Genomic DNA, 24,285 nt, shown 5'->3' with positions numbered 1-24,285 from the left:
CTGTCCTCAGTACAAGCAACACATTCCAGATGGAGAGGTCAAGGATTACCATGACCAAGGATCACATTTAATCATGGTTCTGTGGTTACTGTGTTTTTGGCAAATGTTGAAATGTCAGTCTTTTTGGGTTGTACAAACAGATCTTCTCCAGTGCTCCACACCATCTGAATAGGTGCTCTCTTTATGAAGACACCAACAACTAACAAGAAGAAACTCTTCCTTTTCACTAGTTAAAGAAGCAAAACCAAACCCTGCCCTGAACCTGATTCCCATTTAATTTGCCAAGCAATGCAACTGTTTTGTGATCTAACAAAAACTGTTTACTCATCATAATTTCTGAGTTCAAGTTCACCACTGGCAAACTTAATGAAGTTGCACTCACTTCTGGCAGCAGTGATTTCCAGTATGGACAGAAGTGTTGAAGTCACACAGCACTTCTGAAAAACCAGGCCACTCCTATTTAGGAAGCTAATGTGGATCTAGAAAACCAGCTTTAGGCAAGTGAAAATACTGTAATTCTGCTTTGTAGTGTATTTTACACCACATTTTGCTGCTTCAAGCATTCTCCATTCTAATAAAGCACTATTTGTCTCAGAACGAACACTAGAGGGAACCTTTGCTTTTTCTGGCTCTAACAGCACACTGCATGCTTCCAATGCAAGATCCATTGGTGCTCTAATTACACACTTCAATGTGAATTCTGTTCTAAAAGGTATTCCCCTTGTTTAGAAGTCAAAGGCTGGGCAACCACACATAGAAAACACTCAGATGTAAGGATCTGTAAACTATGTGTATCAAGGCTGCTCGGATATTGCCTGACAAATACTGCTGCTTGACAAACAACCTCTTAATCTAGAAAACATTTCTGCAGCAAAACTATGCTGCCCACATTTTCCAGTCTCAGCTCAACTTCTAGCAGTATTTTAACTTTCTTTTTAAACAATTCTATAATTGTAGAAGCTAGTAAAGAAACACATAAGGCATAGTGTGGCGTTACATTACAAAATGTTCTTTCTTCCTTTTTTTTTTTAAAGAAAATGTCACAGATAAAAGTTCACAAAGTAAAAACAAACTAGGTAAAGAAATACTTACGCTCTCACTCTGAAAAGGGTTTAGGAAGTTTCCACCCATCTCACTGTCATCCCTGGGAGTGCCAGGCTGATTACTCATGCTCATATTACTGGGAGAGTTCTGTTAAAGAAGATTTTAAAATGCAGTTTAAGTGTTGAAGATTTCAGTTCATTTCCCAGCTTCACCAAGTGTACCAAAGGCACACTTCGCACGATACTGTAGTACACTAAGATGCACTGTGCAATGCACTGGGAGTTTTAAAGATGAAATATAAGCCTCTGCAGCGTTCTGCATGATTCAGTCACTAACTTCAGTCTGTAAAGTAATGTTATCTTCCATGAAGGAAGAATTATTTACCTCTAATACTTGTTTTCAGGTTACAGCCAGCATCTTCTACTGAAGTCAGGAAAAGCTATAAAAGGCTGCAGCAGGTATGAGAAGTACTTTGTCACTACATTAAATCATGTGATCAAATTCACTGAGGTCTATGAGCTTGTGCCTTGATGTATGTGACATATGAACATGTACTTAAAGTTAGACACACGGATGGATCTGCTCTACATGGACATTCACAATGGCCTATGTCTGGGGCCTTTGTTCTTAGTGTTCACTGAAATAAAATCTCATAAGTAGTTCGCAAGTGTGGTTCAAGTGCTAAACCACTTCACCTTTTCAAGGTCTACGTGTAACTGAAATAATAAACAGTACAAAGGCTTCTGAAGATAGATTCCCGTTTCTTAAAGAAGTGCTCTTATACAACTACCTCTGCAATGTTCAGGAAATGCTTTCAAGATTCAGCTAATTTACAGAAAGGGTGAAATGAAGTAATTGTCACAGAAATTACTCTAATAGCTAATACATGATGATTGTAGACACTACAATTAGGTGTTTGTACAACACAGATTTGTGGTACTCTACCATGCCCGGAGCATGGGCGAGTCTCTTTCCACCACGGTTAGGACTCTATCTAATTATAGAGTTTTGGAAAAGCAGAAGTCAGGGAAAGGAGAGATTGAAGTAATGAACTGTATTATGAAATGTTTACATCTTCACAGCTCTTCCCTTGATTTTATTTTTTTTAATCCAGAAAAACTGAATGTAATACTGCTGTTGAGATTTTCCTTATAAAATTGTAAACCTGGAACATTAAAATAAATTTAACATAAACCTAGTGCAGCCAATGGGCAAGCTAACAAAATGCAACTCCAAGAAATACCCTTAATCAATGACCAAATCATAAATGCCTTTAAGAATCCTTAGCAAATTTGTTCTGTTCTTCTCATGTTACTCTTAACTGAAAGCCACCTTAATTTCTTGGCACTTTCCTTGCAACTACAGAGACTATTTGTCCTACGCTGGCACTGCAAAGATGTATAGTGGAGTAACAGCTGAACAGAAAATGGGATGACTTTTACTTTCCCTTCACACCACACTTCTACCTGCTCCCCTTTGTAATCATAAAGTCCAATGTTGGCCACTGTCCATAGTTTAAGTAATGCAACATATTCCATTGTTCCATGGGATTTACTTCATCTCCAAACAGAGTAAAAAATGTTGTTCCCAGCTTCAAACAGCAAAAGTTAAATCAGTTAATTTTGCTACTACATTGGCAGAGTTGTAAGCCTGATCACCATACACGCTGTCTGCTTTGCAACCTATTTTGTATGGTTAATGAAAGGCTGCTGTCAAGCTTTCACCTTACTCCCCTAAGGGAAGATCACCATCCTCAGTCTGAATGTCCAAGTAGGTTTATAGATTCAGCTCACTGTACTTGTTTTCAGTTATGGATTAAACATAAAATTAATTACACAAGTGTCATAGAGGCATAGCACATAAAATGCAACTTACAGAGTTGGGTCAAGACCCCTGCCTTTGCCCTTTTTCTTCTTTCAGCCTAGTTCACGGATTCTGAACAGTGATCCCTAGACCTCTAAGAATCACTGCACAAGTCCATAAAAGACAACTAATTAAAATCTGCAATTAAGTTTGCTATCCAGTGAAGTTGGTATAGCAAATATTTAGGGATCCACAGCTTGAAAATGGTTGAAAGCTATTGCTTTAAAACTACAGCTATTGTACCTTCAGCAGGAATTAATTCAGGGAAGTCCTGTTGCTTGTGTTATGCAGGTCATACTACATAATCATATCCATCCCTTCTGGCCTTAAAATCTATGAATATAAAGTTTAAAACCCACTAAGGCCTTGTCACATTTATTTTATTATGATGCTCTTGCACTTCTGTTCATTCCTGGGGAATTTACCCCTACTTTATCTTGCTCTATGTAACACAAAGCTTTGAAATTCTGCAATTGCTAAAGTACACCAGCCCAAAAGGTTCAAATTCCTGACATAAATGCTTTTACAGCAACTCCCCTGGGCTACTTTTATGGCCAGTATGGGGTCTAGCATTGTAGCACTAGCTGATTTTTTCCAAAGCAAGTGTGTCTTTGATGCCTGCACAAATTCCATGGGTATTGCAAGAAACACTGGTTATTAATGTTAATTTAATATGCATAATTTCAGTTCATTTACTTCCTCCATCTCAATATACTTCATAAAAACTTCATTGTTTTTTTTTTTTCCTTTCAGCCAAATAAATTAAAATCTTCTCTAGAAAATGCAGCTTTGAATTCTGTGAGCTGGACTACCAAGACTGAATTAATTTTCTGTATCTTCAGGGACCTGACAATCAGCTCCTCTAATATGCATTTTACTCCACTGAAGTCCTGGACTCCAGCATCTAGCATCACACACCCCAAACTGTTAACTTCAGTAAAGAACTTCTGCCACTGGAAATCTACTAGTCAAAAAGCCAGCTGCAAGATTAGCTGGTGATGTATACAGGGAGACTGTTACCTCAGCAAGAACAAACCTAGTAACTGTGTACAGAACTGGAAGGCAGACACATATTTTAGCATGCATCAGCCCCAGGAATCTACTATTCCTTGCAAGCAGAACTTTTCCACTCAAGTTTTAAAACCATTATGTACTATTTTCTACCTGAAATTAAGCAATGCTACCCACACTTCTACCAAGATCAATGAGGCTGCATATTGGGCAGCACTATTTAGAAAGAGATATTTTAAAGCTATTACATATAAGGGTGTAATAGGACACCTCTGCTGCTTCTAAAGTAAACAGAATTTTTCTTTTTGTTTATTTGAAAAATACATACATCACGTGTGATTTCCATGAGTTATTTACTCCAAGGTCAACTCTCGGATAGCAGTTTTCAGAGATCCTAATACTTGTACTGGCTCACATACTGACAACACTAGTGGACTGAACATAAGCTTTGAAGAATAATCCCATGGCAGGCCAATGGGAATGTTTTAGTTTTTTTCCTTAAAAAATGCTGTTTGCAATAAAAACACTAAATACAAATATGGACATTGATTTTAGAAGTGCTGTATGCTTATTATCTCATTGGAGGCTTTTATTGAGGCCATCACTGCACATCTAAGCACAACATAACTAAGGCAACATGGTCATTTCAACCCATCATTTTACTCTTTGCAGAGCCTGAAAATATTATCGATCTTAAAAAATGTACCAAAATATGACTGCTATAGATACTGCTCCCTTACAGAAGCAGCAATGGCTTTGGACACGTATTGCTGAGGTCTTTATCTCCAGGAAAGATACATACTAAGCACACTTTACACGCTACTTCCCCTCACAAAAAGACCACAAACTAGGGAACTATGCACAGTCCTCATGCTTCTATTTGGATATAAAAATATGCGTCACTAAATGAAGAATGATTCCTAACTTTGAACACCCAAGTGTATTCTGAACAAATTAACACTACAAATGTCCATGTTAACCCATGGGGAACTTAGGTTAGCATTTGTTCCCTGCATGTTGGCACCTCACCACAGCTCCTGGGAAGAGACCTACAGCAAGGTCCCTCGTGTGACCATAGCACGGGCAGACCAACCTTAGAAGGATATGAAATGGCAAAGGCTGCACTGAGAGAGATCTAGTGACAGCACTGTGGTACTGAGTCCTGGGGGAATCAAAACAGACCTGCAGCTCACATGTTCAAAAAAACTTACACATCTTTCTTGGAAGGCTGTTAAGAATTTTGCTACAAATGAATGAGTTATAAAATTTTAACTGAAACTATCTCTTCAGTAATTTCTGTATTTATAGATCAAAACCACAGGGATATTTTTGTAGTGATACACTGATTACTTTCAGTCAGTTACACTTGAAGATGCTGAGTACAAAATATAGTATTTTGCAAGGTACAAATTTATGTCACTTTATCAATACCAAAGAAGCTCATTAATTCCTAAACTAATGAATGTGGTCAAGCACAGTATTATTTTCATAGACGCCAAAACCCTGGCAGGTTAGACTTACATTCGTTTCCAAATATTTAATGGTTTTGATATCAAAATAGTGCTTCTTCTTAAACAACTTCTTATTCTAACTTTTAGGAATTTATACTAATGATTAAGATATTAACATTGCCTTACAGACGTGACAAAAGCAATCATGCAATGCATAAAAGTAACAGCCTAATGACATTCTCCCAAATTTATATTTAACTAGAACACATTATTAGAACTACATTCATTTGTCTTAACAGTACGGAAGATTGTAACATGATCAATCAGACTATGAACTGGATATAATTAATCACATTCATTAATACATATTATTATTCAGTAAAGAATAAGTCTATTTAAACTCCCTATTGATTGTATTGGTTTTAAATTTTCAATTAATACTAATTCTGTCTGCACAGCCTCCAGAATTGACAAGCAGAAAATGTAGATAAATAACAAAAACCTTTGTAACAGAGACAAAGAAAGTATATTTACAGTGAAACATTCTAAAGATGCCCAATATTTTATCATATACTCACTTTGGAAATACTGTCCATGTCTCCTGAGCCTTAAATTAAAATAGACAATTATTCCGTTAGTCTTGAGCTGAAGTTGACCTACGATTTTTTTTTCATAGTAAAATCACACTTTAATAGCAATATTTTAAGACATAATCAACTGTACATCATCTCACTTCCTACCCAATGTCTTTCTTAGTAAAGGCGTAGTCAGTATTGAATAACGTTAGTCCTTTGTCTGTGTACACACCCAGTGCCAAAAGTGAGGAAAGAATGGACACACATCTGGTCTGTATCAGTGGTCAGGATGGCATGCATCTAGGACGAGAGAGCCCAGCACAACTCAAGAACCTGTATGTCCAACCTCCCTGTCCATTAGCAATGATAGGGTACAAGTGAGGCAATTAATTTTGCGTGTGTCCACATATGGGAAATGTTGCTTCAGCTTGAGGAAAAAAAAACCAAAAACCATGGACAATTAGCAAAGGTCTGTATTCCTGATAGAAACAAAAAAGACTACTTTTATCACTAAGGTCAGCTGGGAAGGCTTCATCAATGTCTTTGCACCCAGCGGCAGAAGCCTACTACTGAAATTATCTGAAATTACATCAACATTTGATGCGTTATAAATATTGATGATGACAACAGTATCTTTTGGAAGAAAGCAGGTGATACTGAGGATCAGAGTAAAAGAAACCAAATAAAATGAAACATAGTGAGTGCAAGACTATTGAAAAGATTTTTTTTCACATGCTGTAGCTCTCACTTAGGTAAAGCCAAGAATAAAGAAAATAAAACTTCTAGGATGGACCTATCAAGAAAAAACATTTTTAGCAGCAGCAGAGAGTAAACAATTCTGGTCACCTGTTTTCAGGAAAGACAAATTCTAGAAGAGTACTGAACACAAAACTAGGAGAGTATCAGAGAAAAGGAATCAAGAAAATGGAGTTGTGGGAGGAGACTGAAATAGCTTGCTATACTTAGCCAGGCAAATTAAGGCTGAGAAGGAATATGATTTCTCTCTATGAATACACCAGATACATAAATGTTACAAAGAATCATTTCTCATTGGCAGAAATGATAAATTTTGGTGGAAATTAGGAAAAGATTTTCTAATCACCAGAGCTATCAACAGATATCCAATAGGAGGGCTCTGGTCAAAGAAGTTGGGGAAGTTAAAGATGGACCTTGACCGATTTATCCACCTGATTATGAGACACAGCTGCCTACTGCAGCACGGAAACAAAAGCAGCAGATCTCAGGTTCCCATTTAGATACGAAGCTATCCCTAGAAAGCAGTCAACATTAATTTGGCTAAGCACATCATCATTTGAACTAGAGAAAATAACTAAACAATTGCTTGAAACATGCAAAATCCTTCCATAATCGTTCCATTTTAATATTTTCTTTTAGCTAAGAAATAATTCTCACGTTATGGAAAGGAACAGAAGAAGATATGATTACCCCTTACACAGTTTTTCATTCATTTGAATGTAGTGTGCATCATTACCAATTAAAGGAACAATCCGTTTTAGGATTGGAATATGTGAAAACGGCTGTAAAATCACAAGGTGTCCTTATGCAAAGTAACCTAGGAATTTCAGCGATACACTTTCCTAATAAAAATATCATTCTATTAGGAGATAGAAGCCTGCTGCTGAACTTTAGTCATTCAGATCACATCTGCTAAACAAGGTTTGATGGTTTAGGGGTTCTTCCCTTGTCACAGCCTCGTCGGAATTTCTCCCTTCTTCTTACCAGTTTATACTTCATGTCTCATATCCTCCTATTTTTGTGCTACAAGTAATAGATCTCCACCCACTGTGGTAGTATGGGCTTAAATGGTATGGAGATTAGGCTGGCCAATGCCTGTGCTGGGAAGGTGATAGAGCCTTTCCTTGTAGATAGAATAAAGGGAAACACTGGCGGCTTGGCTTCTGCCTACCTGACCTGTATCTAGCTTGCTTGAGTTTCTCCCCGTAGAGGAAAATGCTGGTCAGCAGGGTGCTGCTGGCCCCCTCTGTGGGCAGTGGGCCAGCTCCCAGATGTAAAAGTGTACTTTGCCAGTGGACAAGGGCAACAAAAGAAAGAGATCTTAAGTCTTTGCAGCCTGAGGTTGCCTCTGTTGTTGCCTGCATGAGTCTGCTAGGATAGGCAGGCGATTAAAGCAGCTTCTGTTCTGCAGAGTTGGGCAAGGCTTCTCCCTATGTAAGAGTCCTTCAAAAATCATAGCATCTAAAGTCAAACTCTTCCTTCTGCCGCTGCGTGCCCTAACAAGAACTGATGTTCTTTTGGGTGCATTAAAATTGGCATTTGTCTGAAGCTGCTAATGGGGACAAAGTAATAGTACTCATACTTGATGGACGTATGGCTAATTATAGAACAAATGAGGATGTAAAGATGTTGGGATAAAACCAGCTTAACACATACATCGATGTATGTAGTAACTCACTTCTGGGTAATTGATAGGAATGTGCACCAGCACGTCACAATGGCACATTCTCAAGATTTTGAAAGAGGAAGAAGAGGTAAATAAAAGTGGTTTGTAAACCTTCACAATACCATTTACATTACTGTGACGGTATGCTTTTTGAGTGCTTTTCACCAGCTACAGTAAAACTATAACTCCTTATAGAAATAAAATACAGTATTTTTTTCCAGGGGTGCATTATGCTTAAAACTCATATGCTTAAAAAGCATATGCTTAAACTCATATGCTTAAAAAGTATCTTAATACTTTCTACTGATGCATATACAGCTTTTTCAGTTATTAATAGAAACAGTTTTCCACACAATTCAGAGAACTTGTCATAGAAAATGGCAGTCGTGATTGAAATGTTTGTAATATTTACTATCATTACCTAATGATCCATTCATATGATGGGAATCCATTCCACCCAGTCCACTCATAGGTCCATCTGACCCTGGCCCCATTGGAAACTACAAAAGGATCAGACATTAAAAACTGGTATTACTGTACAATTTTGTGTAGATACACTAGTAAAAAGAAAATATTCCTCAGAAAAAGAAGGAAAAATGCACAGTCCCAGCTATGATTGTCACAGGTCTAGTGAAAATCCTTCATGTGAAGACTGCAAAAACCTCATTGCTTTTGTTCACTTTTTCCAATGCCACCATCATGATTTTTGGAGACTCTCACCTCCTGAGGCTGGAATATAACTCAGGAATAATTTATTATTTACTTCAACAGCTTTTGTATGACTTTCAAACCTGCTCACACTGACCTGGCTCTACTTACATTGAAGTTATAGGGAATTTTACAATACTCTTCAATGAGTAAATGTTTAACAGCTTTCAAATCCTACCCTATCCATACTGATGGCTGGACTACTCCATATAAACTTTGCAGCACGAGCAGTTTCCAATTTCAGATATTAACCTTAAATTCAGCTCTTCAAAAAATTGAAGGCATTAACAATATAGAAAGATTCTAAAATTCATAATGATTTAGCATGCCTAATGATTTAGCAATATCAAAATATCTATATTTTTTGCTTCTACTCGCCTTTTTTTTCCAAAAGGCTCACAATACAGTCTGTAATTAAAAACATATGGTTATAATCAGAAAAATACAATAAAACTAAAGGCATAGAGAAAGTTCAAAGAAAAACCAAGTTCTACCTGAGAATTCAGAACTTTCTGAACTAGTCTGTTCTAGAACTGCTGAAATCTAGGCTAAAATAGTCAACAGTTAACTAGTTTGTTAGTCAAATACTTAGATGTTATTAGTAGGTTTCATTCTTAACATCCCATTTAGATAAATAGGGAAATTTTGTTCTTTTAGATTTTTATTCTTTTTCACAGAACGGCAGGGCAACATAACACTGGGTCACTTTTAGCAGTTTTATCCTCCCTTTTTGGCAGTATGCACTTCTTTATAACAGAAGTTTGAATCTTGCAGAAAATAATGCTTAGTGGCAACTCACAAAATCACAGAATGGTCATTATTGGAAGGGACCTCTGGAGCTCATCCAGTCCAAAGCCACTGCTAAAGCATGTTCACCTAGAGGAGGCTGCACAGGAACGTGTCCAGGTGGGTTTTGAATATCTCCAGAGAAGGATACTCCACAAACTCTCTGGGCAGCCTGTTCTACTGCTCCATCACCTTCACAGTAAAGAAGTTCTTCCTTGTGTCCAGGTGCAAGTTTCTGTGTTCCAGTCTGTGCCTGTTTTCCCTTATCCTATCACTGAGCACCATTGAGAAGAGTGTGGTCCCATCCTCTTGACACCTGCACTTCATATTTTGTAAGAACTGATAAAGATCCCCCCTCAGTCTGCTCTTCTCTAGGCTAAACGACCCCAGATCTCTCAGCCTTTCCTCGTAAGAAAGATGTTTCAGTTCCTTCATCATCTTCGTGGCCCTCTGCTGGACTCTCTCCAATGTTTCCTTGTCTTTCGTGAACTGGGAAGCCCAGAACTGGACACGACACTCTAGATGTGTCCACTGACTTGCTGGTCATAACTCGTCTTCATGTACTCCAGGATACCACTGGCCTTCTTGGCCATGAGGGCACATCGCAGGCTCACAGTTAATGTATGGTCAACCAGGACTCCCAGGTCCTTCTCAGCAGAGCTATGACTCTGTTAATTCTGTGACTTCTATCTGTATAATGCTATCACATAAAAGTCCATTGCACTGCAGTCTGACAAAGTAAGTTGTCCCCAACATCCATATGCACAAGCTTCTGAACCCTTTTGCATGTAGAAAAATATGCCCTAAACCTTATTTGGCATATATTGGTATGATTGATTTGGGAAACATTAAAAAGTATGTGATGCAAGAAAAGCAACTGAGGCGTCACCCATAAAACTGGAAATCTTAGTATTAATGATTTGTGATGGAAACGCAGTGTTTGGATGAAAAAAAGGCTGTATAATTCAAAGTATATAACTAGATTCATATTTACATTAGGTCTGTTGGGTCCAGGTGGCACTGCATTCATTAAAGTGTACATGTTGTCTCCAGAGTTGGTTGAATCTGTAATAAGAGATTATTTTAAGTGCTAATATATACCTTTCAATAAAACTACTCACCTAATACATTTCATGTCATTATATTCATATTATTTCTGTGCCTGAATCACTGATACACAGTGGCAATATAATGGAAGATTTCATTCCCTTTCTATCTATTGCTACAACACAGCAGAGCTATGAAAAAAAATAATTGCAATGGTCCTTAAGTGACTACTTTTAGACTCTGGTTTTATGCATGACTGTTATAGGTTTATAAATCACCAAGTATGCGTAACTACTTAATTTCAGAAATCCTTTTTCCTGGAGTTCCAAATTACTTGACTCATCTTAAACATTCTCTATAGAACAGTAGTTTCTTTCATATCAATACCTCCCGTAATTTGTTTTCCAGCTGTAATAAATGATAAACAGCTTCTCATTATATGGACTGCAAGTTAGCATAGCACATGAACATTTTTTACTCTCATTCATGTCTGTCTTTGATTTTGGATACATCTAACTACTCAGCGGAACACTGTGCAAAGACCCTTGCTCCAAGGACAGCTTTACCAAGGTATCTTCATGGTACATTGCGACGTAACGCTTCAAGAAAAGCCTGATTCCAAACCCAACACAGCCATATTGCATCTCAGGCCTTTTCCTCCAATCAGTGCACAAGAACTTTCAGGTGGAGCACCTCCAGAGTTGAAATGCAAGACTCAATTAACAAGACACGTAGAAGACAACCCACGTAACTCTTCTGGTTGAACTTAAGAAACTTAATGCCTAAGAAACACTGGCAGACACAAATTACTCATTCTGATCTCTAACTTATCAACCACTGCTAGCACACAGAAAGTCTTAACACTCTTGATAAATATTTCTAAGAAACAGAAGTCAAAATATGCAGCAGATAGTAGATAAACTTGGCAAAAACCTTTCCCAAGGGAACTTCACAAGATATAGGCCATGTAATGAAAACGTTTACAGAGAAAAAAGTGACCTAAGAAAAATCTAAATACATTCCTAAAGGGACAGCATGACTTAAAGAATATTGTCAACTCTGGAAAATCTCTATAGTATCAGCAAAAAGAATAAGGAATAATTTGGTACTCTGTACCTAGCTCCTACAAAAGACCATTCCACCTCTTTGAACCAGAGTTTGGAGACTAACAACACATGCAAAAGACACTGCTGAAATGTAATTCTTTTCCAAGACAAGGTGATGCCAGGACTTCGGAGTCAGAAGTAGTGGAAGTGAGAAAGCCAAGACCGGATTGCATTGGAACTGGGAATGTAGCCTGACCTTCCACAAGAATATATTGGTACAAACACTGGGTAGTCAAAATCAAGGTCTTTGTCTATTCCTTAATCTTTCTGAGTTTTCTAAGCATTAATTAAGCTTGGTGAGTAAATAATTCCATTATATGCAGAATACTATGTATTACCACAACATTCAAGCATGCTCTATAAAGAATAGGGGGAACAAAAAAATTTTAGCCTGAAATTATCCAAGTAAAATTAGCATATAAAAGTTATTTTTAACATTCGATGAGATGAGGAATAAGTTCTTCAAGAACGAGATCCTTTTGCAAAACACATTCTTTGCTTATGTGAAAATACATACTGGCTAGCTGGGCCATGGCTCAACGGAGCTGGTTTGTCTCAAAGTACCTTTACAAAATTCTCAGGTAGCTAACTTCTAAGTGTTTTCATAGTTAGCCTCAAAACATCTTTGAGTCTCTTAACTGAAAATGAGAATAACTGTCAGCAGAAGCTTTATTTTAGCTGCACAGACAGCCTAACATGAACCATAACGGCAGTGCTGTCTATTTTTAAAGTGCAGTCTGTCCTTAAGTTTGGTTTATGTTAAAAAGATTCTGACTTTTAAATGCTATCTTGCACTAATTATCTTTTCACTAATTATATGAAAAAGGAAGCCCTAATCTTTATCTTTGGTTGCAATTTTTTAAAGCCCTGGAATTGTGCTTAGAGAAGACAATATATTGGTCTAAGAAGTTTCCATGGCCAGTTATGAAACTTCCATGCCCTCTTGTGCTGTAGAGGACAGCAAGAAGATGTAGGACATAAGGACCGAGGACACTATAATATCACTAAGATGAATGGGTCCCTTTCAGCTGTTGAAAGTGAGTTGCAAAGGCAGATATTAGCCAAAAGGAGTAGTTATTGAACACTAGGTTACGCAAGATGTAATTAGATTCATTTTAGCAGATTTCTTTGGTGTCCATGGGGGTGGACAGCATCCTCCACATCCTGCAGTTCCACCTTCATATCAGACTATCTGCAGAATGTTGATGTAAGGAAACATTTACATCTAGTTGACCATCTTCAAGCCCTGAGAAGCTAGCGAGCCATCCTGAATCCTCCCATCCTCCCTCCTCCTCGTTTCCTCAATCCTCAGTAGGAATGTAGTCGATCTTTTGGATGGCCACAATCTCTATTATGGTCTGAGGATACAGACCATGTTACCTGGGGAAACAATAGGCCAACTGAAGCTCTGGGAACAGATCACTGGTAGGACATGACAATGGCTCCTATAGGGCAACTGTTATACAGAGGAGAGTGACCTTGAGCATGACCCTGCTGTCGGTCAGATGACATAGCTGTGGGATGCTGCACATGACTCAAGAGCCACATGTTGGTCAGGTCTGTCCCATAGGATACTACAGGGAAAGTTTCACCAGATTCAGGAACCTCTTGATTCCCAAACTGGTGGAATTGTCCCACAGAACATCAGCAAAAGCAAATAAAGATGGTATCTGTCTTTACTTTGCTATACCTGTGCAAGAAAAGATGTACTCAAAAGCCGGAGAAATTAATTGCTCCAAACTGCAGAGATACAATGCTTTGTGTCGCTGCCACACAGCAAAGCGAGAAAGAAAATGAAACCACGGGAAAAAAATCATACAGGAAGTAGAACACCAATAATTCACAATTATGATTCTTTATGAAAAACAATGTCTCAAAAATACTTTGTGTACTTCCTAAAATGCTTTACAATTATCTTTTATTATTCTGAGTATATACCCATACCTGCAGGACTAGGCATGATAGGTGTTCCTGGTGGCCCTCCACCTCCTGGAGGACCCTACAGAGAAGAGAAAATGTCAGTTAGCGTGAAAGGAAAAAAATTTCACAGAAAAAAATGAAAACAGTACAAATGAAAAACAAAAGTATTGTGCATGTCATGAGTTACTCTAGTAAAATCACACACATTTTCTGATAACCCAGTGAAACAGCTCATCACAGATTAAGACAAAGTAATTGGTCAGCAAGCTGGAGCATGGATTTCTGATGTACATAGGTAAACAGACCCAAGAATATCCATTAGTCACTAACTCTGTGTCATGCTGTGAGTCAGACAAGGGAAATTCTTAGAGCAGGGAATAAGACAATTATATTTAATTCCCTCAAACTACTCTTATTAATACTTTTTTTTCAGCTGGCATTTCTGTTTTGTTCTACTCTGTACACAGTCAATGGTTGAGCAACCGATGTTTGCTCAGCACAAAACAAGGGTGTGTCCTATGGGGACAGAAAAGCATAATCACCTTAATAAAACCTTCTTTTTTAGGCAGACTTAGTATCTTGATGTGACAGGCATCTTAGTTTTGTCTGTATAATATCCTACAATTTTTTAAAATAACATCTGTATAAATAATTTCTTCTCAAATTAATGACAAATGGATTTTTGAAGTCAGGATAATGCCGGGTACAGTTACATCACTTGCCTAGACTGCTAAATCAAAGATTAAAAAAACCCAAACCATCAAGGAATATCTGTTTTCTTAGTTTCAGATACTTTTGTGTTGCAAATCTGTTCCTGAATAGGAACTGTACACAAACTGTTACAGTTGTTAAACAAGTCTTTAAATGTTCTTTAAAAACTTCTCTGAAAATTTTATTCTAAACATCCAAACTGTTTAGTTAGAACAGCCCTGTAACTTCTTACTTCCTAGATTTGCATATCCCCTAATATTTGTATGCAATATAAAAAACTACTAACTTTCAGTTCAGTAAAAATGTCTTTGCCAATAAAAGTCAACAAATATTGACTTTCCATAATGAAAAACACACAGACTACTAACAACAGATGATTTTTTCATTGCCATATGACTCATTAAATTTTATCTCTTCTGTTATATTTAAAGTAGCGGACAGGAATTTTCCAGACAGGAATATCTTTTAAGTACCACTGAATATAAAGGTTGGGCTGCTCTCGCCCGCTTATAAAGATATTGCTGACATTTGCTCTAATTAAATGAGATGAAGGAGGCAGAGACTTCTTGGATTTAAAGCAATAGACACTGTTCCTCAATGGACTACTTAAAATAATTTCTTAGAAAACATTTATTAATAATATACTGGCAAACACTATTTTCAGACAATCAAACTCAGTAACACATCAGCTTCCCGACTGACACCGCTTTTCTGCAGGCATGTACAAGTAAAATACTTGCAAGGGGAAGGATCTCTACCAGCCAGTGATCAAGTCACAGTAAATCATATATGAAACAGACATCTTTCACTCAGACTCTCCCACACACCTCTGCATCAGTCAATATGTATATACCTCTATGCCCTTGTATGAAACACCATCTACCAGCTCTTATCTCGTGCTTCCCCATGCCTGTGAACTAAGCAAGGTCACCAAGTATCTTTTATAAAGTGTGCTAAAACAAAGATCTGCTCCACCGTGAAACCCACCGATCAAAATCAAGGTATAAACACAATTTCATTTCATAAGGCCAGCAACCATGTAGCTTTATTCCCCTCCCAAATGACAATTGAATCAGAAATGAATGTGTTAGGATTGGGCTTGTCAAAAATGTCTGAAAGGCCTATTCAGCTCTCAGCAATGAGAAATTCATAGAACAGTTCAGGTTAGAAGGGACCTTACAGATCATCCAGTTCCACCCCCCTGCCATGGGCAGGGACACCTCCCACTGGATCAGGGGCTCAAAACCCATCCAAGCTGCCCTTGGGATGGGGGAGCCACAACTTCTCTGGGCAACCTGTTCCAGTGCCTCACCATCCTCATCGTGAAGAATTTACTCCTTATGTCTAGTCTAAAACTGCCCCTCTGCAGTTTATACCCATTGCCCCTTGTCCTACCCCTACAAGCCTTTGTAAACAGTCCCTCCCTGGCTTTCTTGTAGCTCCTTCAGGTACAGGAAGGTGGCTATAAGGTCTCCTCAGAGCCTTCTCTTCTCCAGGCTGAACGACCCCAACTCTCTCAGCTTGGCCTTGTATGGAAGCTGCTCCAGCCCTCCGACCATCTTTGTAGCTGTCCTCTGGACCCATTCCAACATCTCCATCTCCTTCTTATGTTGAGGACTCCAGAACTGGACACAGTATTCCAGATGAGGTCTCACAAGAGAGGAACAGAGGGGTAGAATCCCCTGCCATGACCTGCTGGCCACGCTTCTTTTGATGCAGCCCAGGATATGGTCGCTCTTCTGGGCTGCAAGTGCACATTGCCTGCTCATGTACTTGTGCACTAAGCTCACTAACTTGAACTTTTTAGGTTTATATATATTTTTCTCCGCATCACATAAAGAGCTGCAGAAACCACTAACTGGTCATGTATTAGAAAAATTACTTATCTTTACCACTAACTCTTGCATTAAATTCAAATTTGCATTGTACTCACATTGTTCATTTATTTTATTCTCTTAGAAGGCCTCTTGGTATCAACTATTTTCACTCTGAGAATATACTAATATGGAATGGAATTATTTCTCAAAAACTATCTAATAAACTAACCAAATTAAGTGCTCAAAGCATGTAGTTCCAGATCACAAATCCTTTGGCTAAAAAGCTGCTTTAAGATCTCTCTGTCTCATACCTTGCCCTCAAACTCTAGTTCTCTTAGAGGCTACTGTACCCAAGTTTGCTAATTGAGCTGTCTGTATGGCTAGAGTTCACGTATTCCTTTTTTTCTCTGATAAGCCTGTCTGAAGCAAGACTCCTCTCTCAGCATAAGGCAAGACATGCACTGTGCAAACATTTATGCTGGCAGAAGATTTCAACTGTTGGCCCACCTCAGCTGCTTCACCACTATCCTCTGCTAGTGGAAGCCTCAGGCTCTGCTTGGAGCCCCCCACCCCTGGAGTATCCCCCCACCTATCTTGGGTCAAATGAAGTGCTTCAGCAAGGACATGATTCTGTAAATGCTTCAATCAATTTCAGTTGCTTTAGACAAAGAGGGTCACTCATCCAAGGAACTCCAATAGCAGACCTGAAGGAGTACTAATCCTCAGCAGAACAGTGGGGATAAGGAATTAGGCAGCAATCTTTCCCCACTGGCACAGCTGGAATTCACAGAGCATAACTGACCAGAGGCTCACCCATTTTCGCCAATACTTCCAACTTTTGAGTGTCTCATTCTTGCATCTTTGCATATCTTTTGATTTCCTATCAATGTTCCCAGTTAGATGCAACATTCCAGCATTAGTCTCATCGCTGTCACTGAAATTGGTAAAATCACTTCCTTATTCTTACTCTTCCTCTGTCTATACAAAGAAATACAGTAATGCCCTCTATTGTCCAAGTGATTGTCTTTACTGACCTTTGTCTTGATATGAGCACACCAACAGTGTCTGCTACAACTTGCATTTTAAGTAGGTCTGCTTCTTTCATATAATTTTCTATAGTATCTCCTTTTCTAGTTTCTCAGGACTGCACAGGTTTAAACAACAAGATAATGAAGTCCAACACTCAAAAAAAAATCTTCAAAATCTGCAACAATAACTGACCACTAATGTCTAGGGCAAAATCAACAAAACCTCTTCCCAATTAAGAGAGATTTATGAAGTTCTGCACTAACAGAACTGGTAAGGACATCAGCAGATTTGGCGTGTTTCCATTGAGCATGTGGCAAAATGGGTACTACAGTCATGGACACTTATAAGAATCATAGCCTTCTTCAGAGCTAAATAAATCTAAATAAAGTCTAAACAAAGGACAAAAGAAACTGCTTTTGTCTCAGCAAAACAAACTCTTCCTTGAGCTCATCCTTTAGCTTTAGCTCTGCAGCTTTTACAGAGGCTGAAAGTAAGAGAAACTTAGAAGCAGTATAAACAGATGAAAAAAATACTTGTAAATTGTCCTCATGGTGAAGGACCTGCTACTTCCACATTCTGAAATAGCTTCCGATTTTATTCTGGTTAAAGCAAGTGTCCTGTAGTTGTGATAAAAGGTGATAAAACATGAAATATTGAGAGAGGTCTATTGAAATGTCACCTACCAACAGAAATGTGGAACCTGACATATACATATAAAAAGGAGAAATTTTTATATACAGTGGTGATGCTGGTGATAAAAACAGATGAAACAACATGCCTAAGGAGAGTACATCAGAAGTACAAACAATCCAAGTACAACATGAACAACAACAAAAAAGATCCTGAAATGATAAATTTAATCTCTCAGGATAGTGACAAAACCCCAGCAGTATATACTTCAACAAAAACATTTTGTTGATAGGTCAAGTGTATTTGTTAAATTCAGGAGAGAGGGTTAGCGTTTGATATTTTCTTCAATAACAGCTCAATGCTAGGCCTATTACAAAGTTTTGCTCTTTCACTCTAAAGTAGAGACTAACAGAAAATGATATGAACTAATCTATAATAAATTAAGACAAACATCTGTGAAATGAAAACATAACAGACTACGGAGAAAAAAAATAATTTTCAAGTCTTCAAAAGGCAATCAACAACAATAAAAATTTCCCTTAAAATTTTGGTTGCAAGGACCAATTTGTATAACTTCGGGGAGATAAAAGCTTGTTGTAATTTTTCAAATGCTTTTTTTTCTGAAGAAGTTCAGAAACTCATATACAATACTGTGTTACCGAGAAAGCTGTCCTTTCGAAGACAATATATTGTATTGGTTATATAAATGTTCGCTGTAATAAAGCAGGACTCAGGGAAATTTTAACCAGACTGATAATGACTCTAGTAATGAACATCAACATATGTACCGTAGATGGCAGGAAAAAAGCTTAAGTGCAGATCAGATGTTCGGTTCTCAACCAATACACAAGGGTTCTTCTTAACATCTGTACAGTCACTTCTTTGCCTAAATAAAATGTAACATGTATTCTAAAAAGCAAACACACAAAAGTGTACTTACTACATAGTTCCCAGGAGATGCTGAGGAATAAGGTATCTGTAATACCAACAGAAACAAAACAGTAATTTCTTCTGCAGTGAGATGGAGTTCATACATACACTTAAGTACAACTGTAGGTTAACGCTTACTTGTTTAATTTCTTTCAAAGACAAAGTTAAGCATTATGGAAAAGTGCTATTGTTATCAAAACAAACACCTCTTCTTTTCAACGACTTGTCACTGTTAAGTATGTTCAAATCCAAAAATAGCAATATAGACATAAACCAAATTTACTACCGAGCATTTCAAATAAATATCTTTCCATTTAAGATTACTGTGCCCTTGTAGCCACTCTGATGAAATTAATATGAGTAACATAATTCACACATTTAGATGTCTGCAGGCTGAGGTCTGAACTTTGCTCTTCATTGCTTCAAAATAAATAAGGCATATGTTTTTAACAGCCAGCATAACTTTTTTTAAAATACCAAGCTACAAGTTCTAGTATCACCAGTTCTTGTATCTGCCACAAGAATCTCCTTATTCTTATTGTGGGAGCCACAATAAGGTTTGTAAAGACCTACAGTCTACAGCAAAAGGTCAAGCTATAAGATTATTATGGTAATACACTTTATAAGGTTTATAAACTTAAGCAGCACATACTTGCATTTAAGTCAATAGCACATCAGAGTCATCCCAAGCATGGGAGTTTATATGTTCTTATATATACTTGATCATGATTAAAGTCTTGACCACAACTGGAAAAGCAACTCTTTTATATCTTTCATCGTAAAAGAGACTAATTTTATTTACTTGCATTATTGTTTTTTTTAAAAAAAGACAGTGTAGTATGATCATTTAAAATTCAATTGTGTTATTTGTTACAGAGGATATCTGCAGAAATCCAGTTCCCTGTGAAAAATCTGATTTTCTTCTTTCTAACAGCCTTTGCTGTAATTTTCTCTAAGGAAGCACAGACCAATGCTTTTCCAGGAGGGGGTAAAAACTAAGTAACTGTACTGACACAATACAAGATTATTTTATAGCATAAACATCTTTCATGATTGCAGCCGACTTGTCAGCAAACTCATTCTTACAAATATACCTGTTACCGGACAGGTAATTAATTAATTTCACAGAGTGAAAATATTTAAACTACTAGGTGAAAAATACCCCAACATCCATTTTAGTTGAGTATTTGCAAAAGAAAACCGAGGAAGATTTTCAGCAATTTTGTTTCCCCAGTTGTCAGTAGAACTAAGAAGTCAAAATTTAGAGCACTAGAGAGAACCAGACTAGTTTGTTAGGCCAGACCCATTTCATCCAACTGCAAGCGCTAAAAAGGGATGCATTTTTATACTAATGAGGTCTGACCAGTGAATGACACTGAAAATTTTACCTTTGTGTTTTTAGAAGAAATATAAGACACTTTTTCACATGAGATGCCTCACTGACCTCCTCTTCCTTCAAGCTGCTATTTTCTATTTGTAGCAGTCAAATTCAATAGAGTACACTGCTTTTTACAAAAAGCATATAAAAATGGCTGACATCTTGCAAGCAATTGCTCTGTGATTCCATGTTCCCTAGTTAAGAGCAGCAAGTATGATTTTGTTATGTAAAATAAGTGAGCACACAAGTATCTTAACAAGCTGTGATTTCTGTAGAGCTTGCTGGACAGTGTTGACCTAAATCATCTTACTCACACTAAAAGAAGCTAACGTATACTTTAAATATACCCAAAGACAACCTTTGTGTTAAGGAAGTGTTGTTATTGATGTAGAGCTGCAGAGCTGCTGTGTGATTGTGAACAGTAGGGTATTTGCAGGTCAATGAGTTAGTCCTCTGTTCAGATTTGCCCCTCATTGTACCTGCTCTGTATTGGGGTCAGTGAGGAAAAATATAAAGCATGTACTATTTTATTTGTTGAATGAAGTGGATTTTTTTTCCTAGTGTATTGATGAGAAATACTTCCCAAAATACAAGATCATGTCTAATATATTTTAAATATTTACTTACAGAATTGGCATTGGTTGGGTTTGGCCAAGGTCTACCACCCCCAGGACCCCTGTAACAGAGGATGAAAGATGAGACACAGAGCAATCCCCAAGTTCTGACCAGCTCTGAGGACGCAAATAAAAATAATCTGTTTCCAAAGAAAGGAACACTTTTCTTTTTTTTTTTTAAATTAAAGCGTGATTATAAACCATAACTACAGTAAGTTATAACACTATAGGAAAATTCTCATAATTGCACTACCATAATAATTTAATCAGTTTATGAATTGATTAAAGATAGTTATTTTATTATTACAAGCTGACATTTATACTTAAGAAACCTCAGTTACTGTCTCCTCCTGGCACTTCTGCACTCTTCAGGACAGAACCTGCCAGAACAGCACCATAAGGAGTCCTTCCTCAGTAGCCACACTGCCAGAGGCTACAGTGGAGATGGCACAGTTCTGCATCGGTCCCAAACACTTGCAGATCTAAGAAGTGCCAGACATCCCTGTTCATATTCTCAATTGAAAAATTTGAAAGACATTGCAAATTTGTGTCTCTTGAACTCCTTTCCTTCTGTTCAGGGAGAATTTAACTCTGTGTTACACAGATGCAAATTTTAATGTGGCACAGAAGTGTAAAAACCAAGTTCTTTAAAGTTCTCATGAGGACTGCTTTTCCTTGTACTCTGTTAATCTTTTTTAAAATATCTGGAGGAAGTGTCAACACTGCACAAAAAAGTTTATGAAAGTTACTAAAATAGAAGTGTAATTTCAGCCATAGAAACAGTACTCTTGCTTACATAATTAAGTACCTTCCTGAAGAACTGAGCATGCATGGATTTATTGAGTATGGATCTAGAATATTGCACATATAGTAAGGTTTCATTAGTGGAACTACTGCTAGTACCTTATAAATATTTTGGGAAAAAAATGGATTTTAGAAGAATAACCCACCGAAAATATGTTGCTATAGCATATATCGGAGCATTGCCATCATCATCATCCATTGAAAACCTGCCATTCTAGATGTACACTCCAAACATGTTTAGATATGCATCTAAAAATCATGCGCTACCTGACCAAGGCTACATTATCTCTATAGACATCACAAAAAAAAAAAGAAATTTATCATGCTAGTAAAATGTAAATTTCAGACTTCTCATTCTTGTTACAGTTTGCCAAGTGATGTATGCATGATTAAGTGGAAGCTCTTCAGCAGGAGGGATAAGAGTGCTTTTAACAGGCAGACTTGTTCAATAAAGCAAACTTCGAAGAGACATCAGACAAGTTCTAAAAGCAGAAGCGAAAGGGGAAAGGAAACAGGAAAAACTGTCCAGATAGAGCACGTTTTTCTCACAACTCTGGCTGTTATTTTAAGTTTCTCACTCTTAGCTCAGAAAAATAGTTTGGTGGTTAGGCTTCATCTTTTAATAGTCCTGAGGGAACTAAGCCATATGGGATGTAAAATCTCCACATTCACAGTCATAACATCTCAATAACCATAATTATTCCTGTGAGCATTAAGGACTCTTAGCTATTTATAAATAAGACAAAACCAGTTTTTGAAGGCCCTGACAACTCAAAAGCAGAGCAGATGACAAAACTTTTGTATTTAAAATTGTATTTTGGCCTCATTAGCTTTAGAAAAGCAACATTAGCCATCACAGCTTAGTATACATGGGAGAACAATTTAAATATAAAGAAAATAATCAAGCTTTATTAATGAGTCCAGGAAATTTTCTGTTTATTTTAAAGTCTTGCAAAATTAAAAACTGTTAAGTAGATAAATTGACTGTGGGATTTAATACTGAATCTTATTTTATTACATCATTGATGAGACTATAAAGAAATTAGCTCAAAACAAATCAATTTTAATAAATCAAGTGAAAATTGATTTATTTCTGCTGACATGATTTTTGGAAGGCTGGAAAATAGGAACATAGAGGAAGATCTTTTCTGCCTTACTCAATGGGAGGAGGGGAAGGGAGGCAAAGCAAGGAAAGGGACTTAAAATACTCATGCTTCCCAGACCAAATATTTAGCAATTTGTCCTCTGCTAACTATTACAAGATGAAATGTTATGCGTTCTTTTTTCTATGCACTGTATGTGGTTTATTGGAACTATTTTTCAGAAAAAACAGCAATATTTGTAACAATGCTGGAAGTCTGTTCTCACTTCAAAATCTTGCACTTTTTTGTGTAACATCAAGTAACACAAACGTATCTAAGAAAAAGCATCAAATGGAAAATCGCTGTGATGACACTGCAGATTACTCTGAACTACAGAGGTATTAAAAAGCTGACACAGATACAAGATTGGGTTAAGCCACAGCAACATGGACAGTAAGACAGTCCCCACAAGGAGTCTGGGAAACTCACTCTTTGTATAAAGAAGCTGTAGGAATTGGCAAATTTACTAGAAGCTTTATATGGACAGCTCTAAGTACAGACATTGAAAACCCTGTAGCAGATTCTGCTAAAAAGCCGTATCGTTTATATGGAGCTGAATTTTTTTAGCTTACAAAAAAAAAACATTTAAAAAAGCTACCTGCAAAACTTTTGCCCTTCATTGAATGTTTATTCATCAGCAGAGAAACAAAATATTATTATTAATGTACCAATTCCAAAATAGAGTAATTTACGAAGTATCTATCAGTACGACTAATTGGAATTGCATTTTATCCTTAGAGGGAGTCCTATATTATTGACCTAGTACTTGAAATAATAGTCTAAAATTTCAGTTTTGCTAGGGGCAAACATACTCAATCAGGAATATAAACATTTAGACACAAGTTTGTAAATTGAAGTTAAACACCAAAATCGTATCTTTTTTTCTTTTCAGGCATGACAGACATTCCTGGCACTTGAGATGGCACTGCAGGTCTCACAGGCCATTAAAATGTGCCAGTGACATATTAACACTATTCCCTGTAATATGCTGTTTTGTTCCAAAGAGGGCATTTCTCCTCAAAGAAATAAAATCTTACTTAAAATGGCTACATCTAGTTTCAAATTAAAATCTTATAGCTAAAATAAAGTTATTTTGTAGAAGAATGCAAGTTGTATCAGGTGTTTCAAACAGTAGTATGATAGACATTAGTTATGATGGAGCAAGCAATTATTTAGCAGTATATGCTCTTGTACTGAATTACTGTCTAGGAGCTCTCAAGCTCGCTGTTGCCATTTTTGACAATAAAGATTACATTCTTTCATCCAGAAAAATGTAAAATTCTATTTGGCAAGTATT

The 24,285-nt window shown here is 37.2% G+C and overlaps 1 protein-coding gene across 3 annotated transcripts in view; it reads right to left on the bottom strand.

Moving 5' to 3' along the window:
• SSBP2 (single stranded DNA binding protein 2) overlaps nucleotides 1–24,285 on the bottom strand; it is a 193,310-nt gene that overhangs the window by 15,410 nt on the left and 153,615 nt on the right. For 2 of the 3 annotated variants that reach the window (XM_054053441.1, XM_054053442.1), the window contains 7 exons: nucleotides 21,056–21,104; nucleotides 19,061–19,096; nucleotides 13,958–14,012; nucleotides 10,855–10,925; nucleotides 8,788–8,866; nucleotides 5,948–5,976; nucleotides 1,093–1,191 (listed from right to left, as the gene is read on the bottom strand). In XM_054053441.1, the coding sequence (XP_053909416.1) occupies nucleotides 1,093–1,191; nucleotides 5,948–5,976; nucleotides 8,788–8,866; nucleotides 10,855–10,925; nucleotides 13,958–14,012; nucleotides 19,061–19,096; nucleotides 21,056–21,104 (418 nt within the window). The remainder of the gene's footprint in view (nucleotides 1–1,092; nucleotides 1,192–5,947; nucleotides 5,977–8,787; nucleotides 8,867–10,854; nucleotides 10,926–13,957; nucleotides 14,013–19,060; nucleotides 19,097–21,055; nucleotides 21,105–24,285) is intronic. The other variant, XM_054053443.1, reaches the window with a different exon arrangement.

This window comes from Cuculus canorus, chromosome Z (genome assembly GCF_017976375.1).
Source record: "Cuculus canorus isolate bCucCan1 chromosome Z, bCucCan1.pri, whole genome shotgun sequence".
Classification (NCBI taxonomy): domain Eukaryota; kingdom Metazoa; phylum Chordata; class Aves; order Cuculiformes; family Cuculidae; genus Cuculus; species Cuculus canorus.
This window is presented reverse-complemented; position numbering and strand designations above follow the sequence as displayed.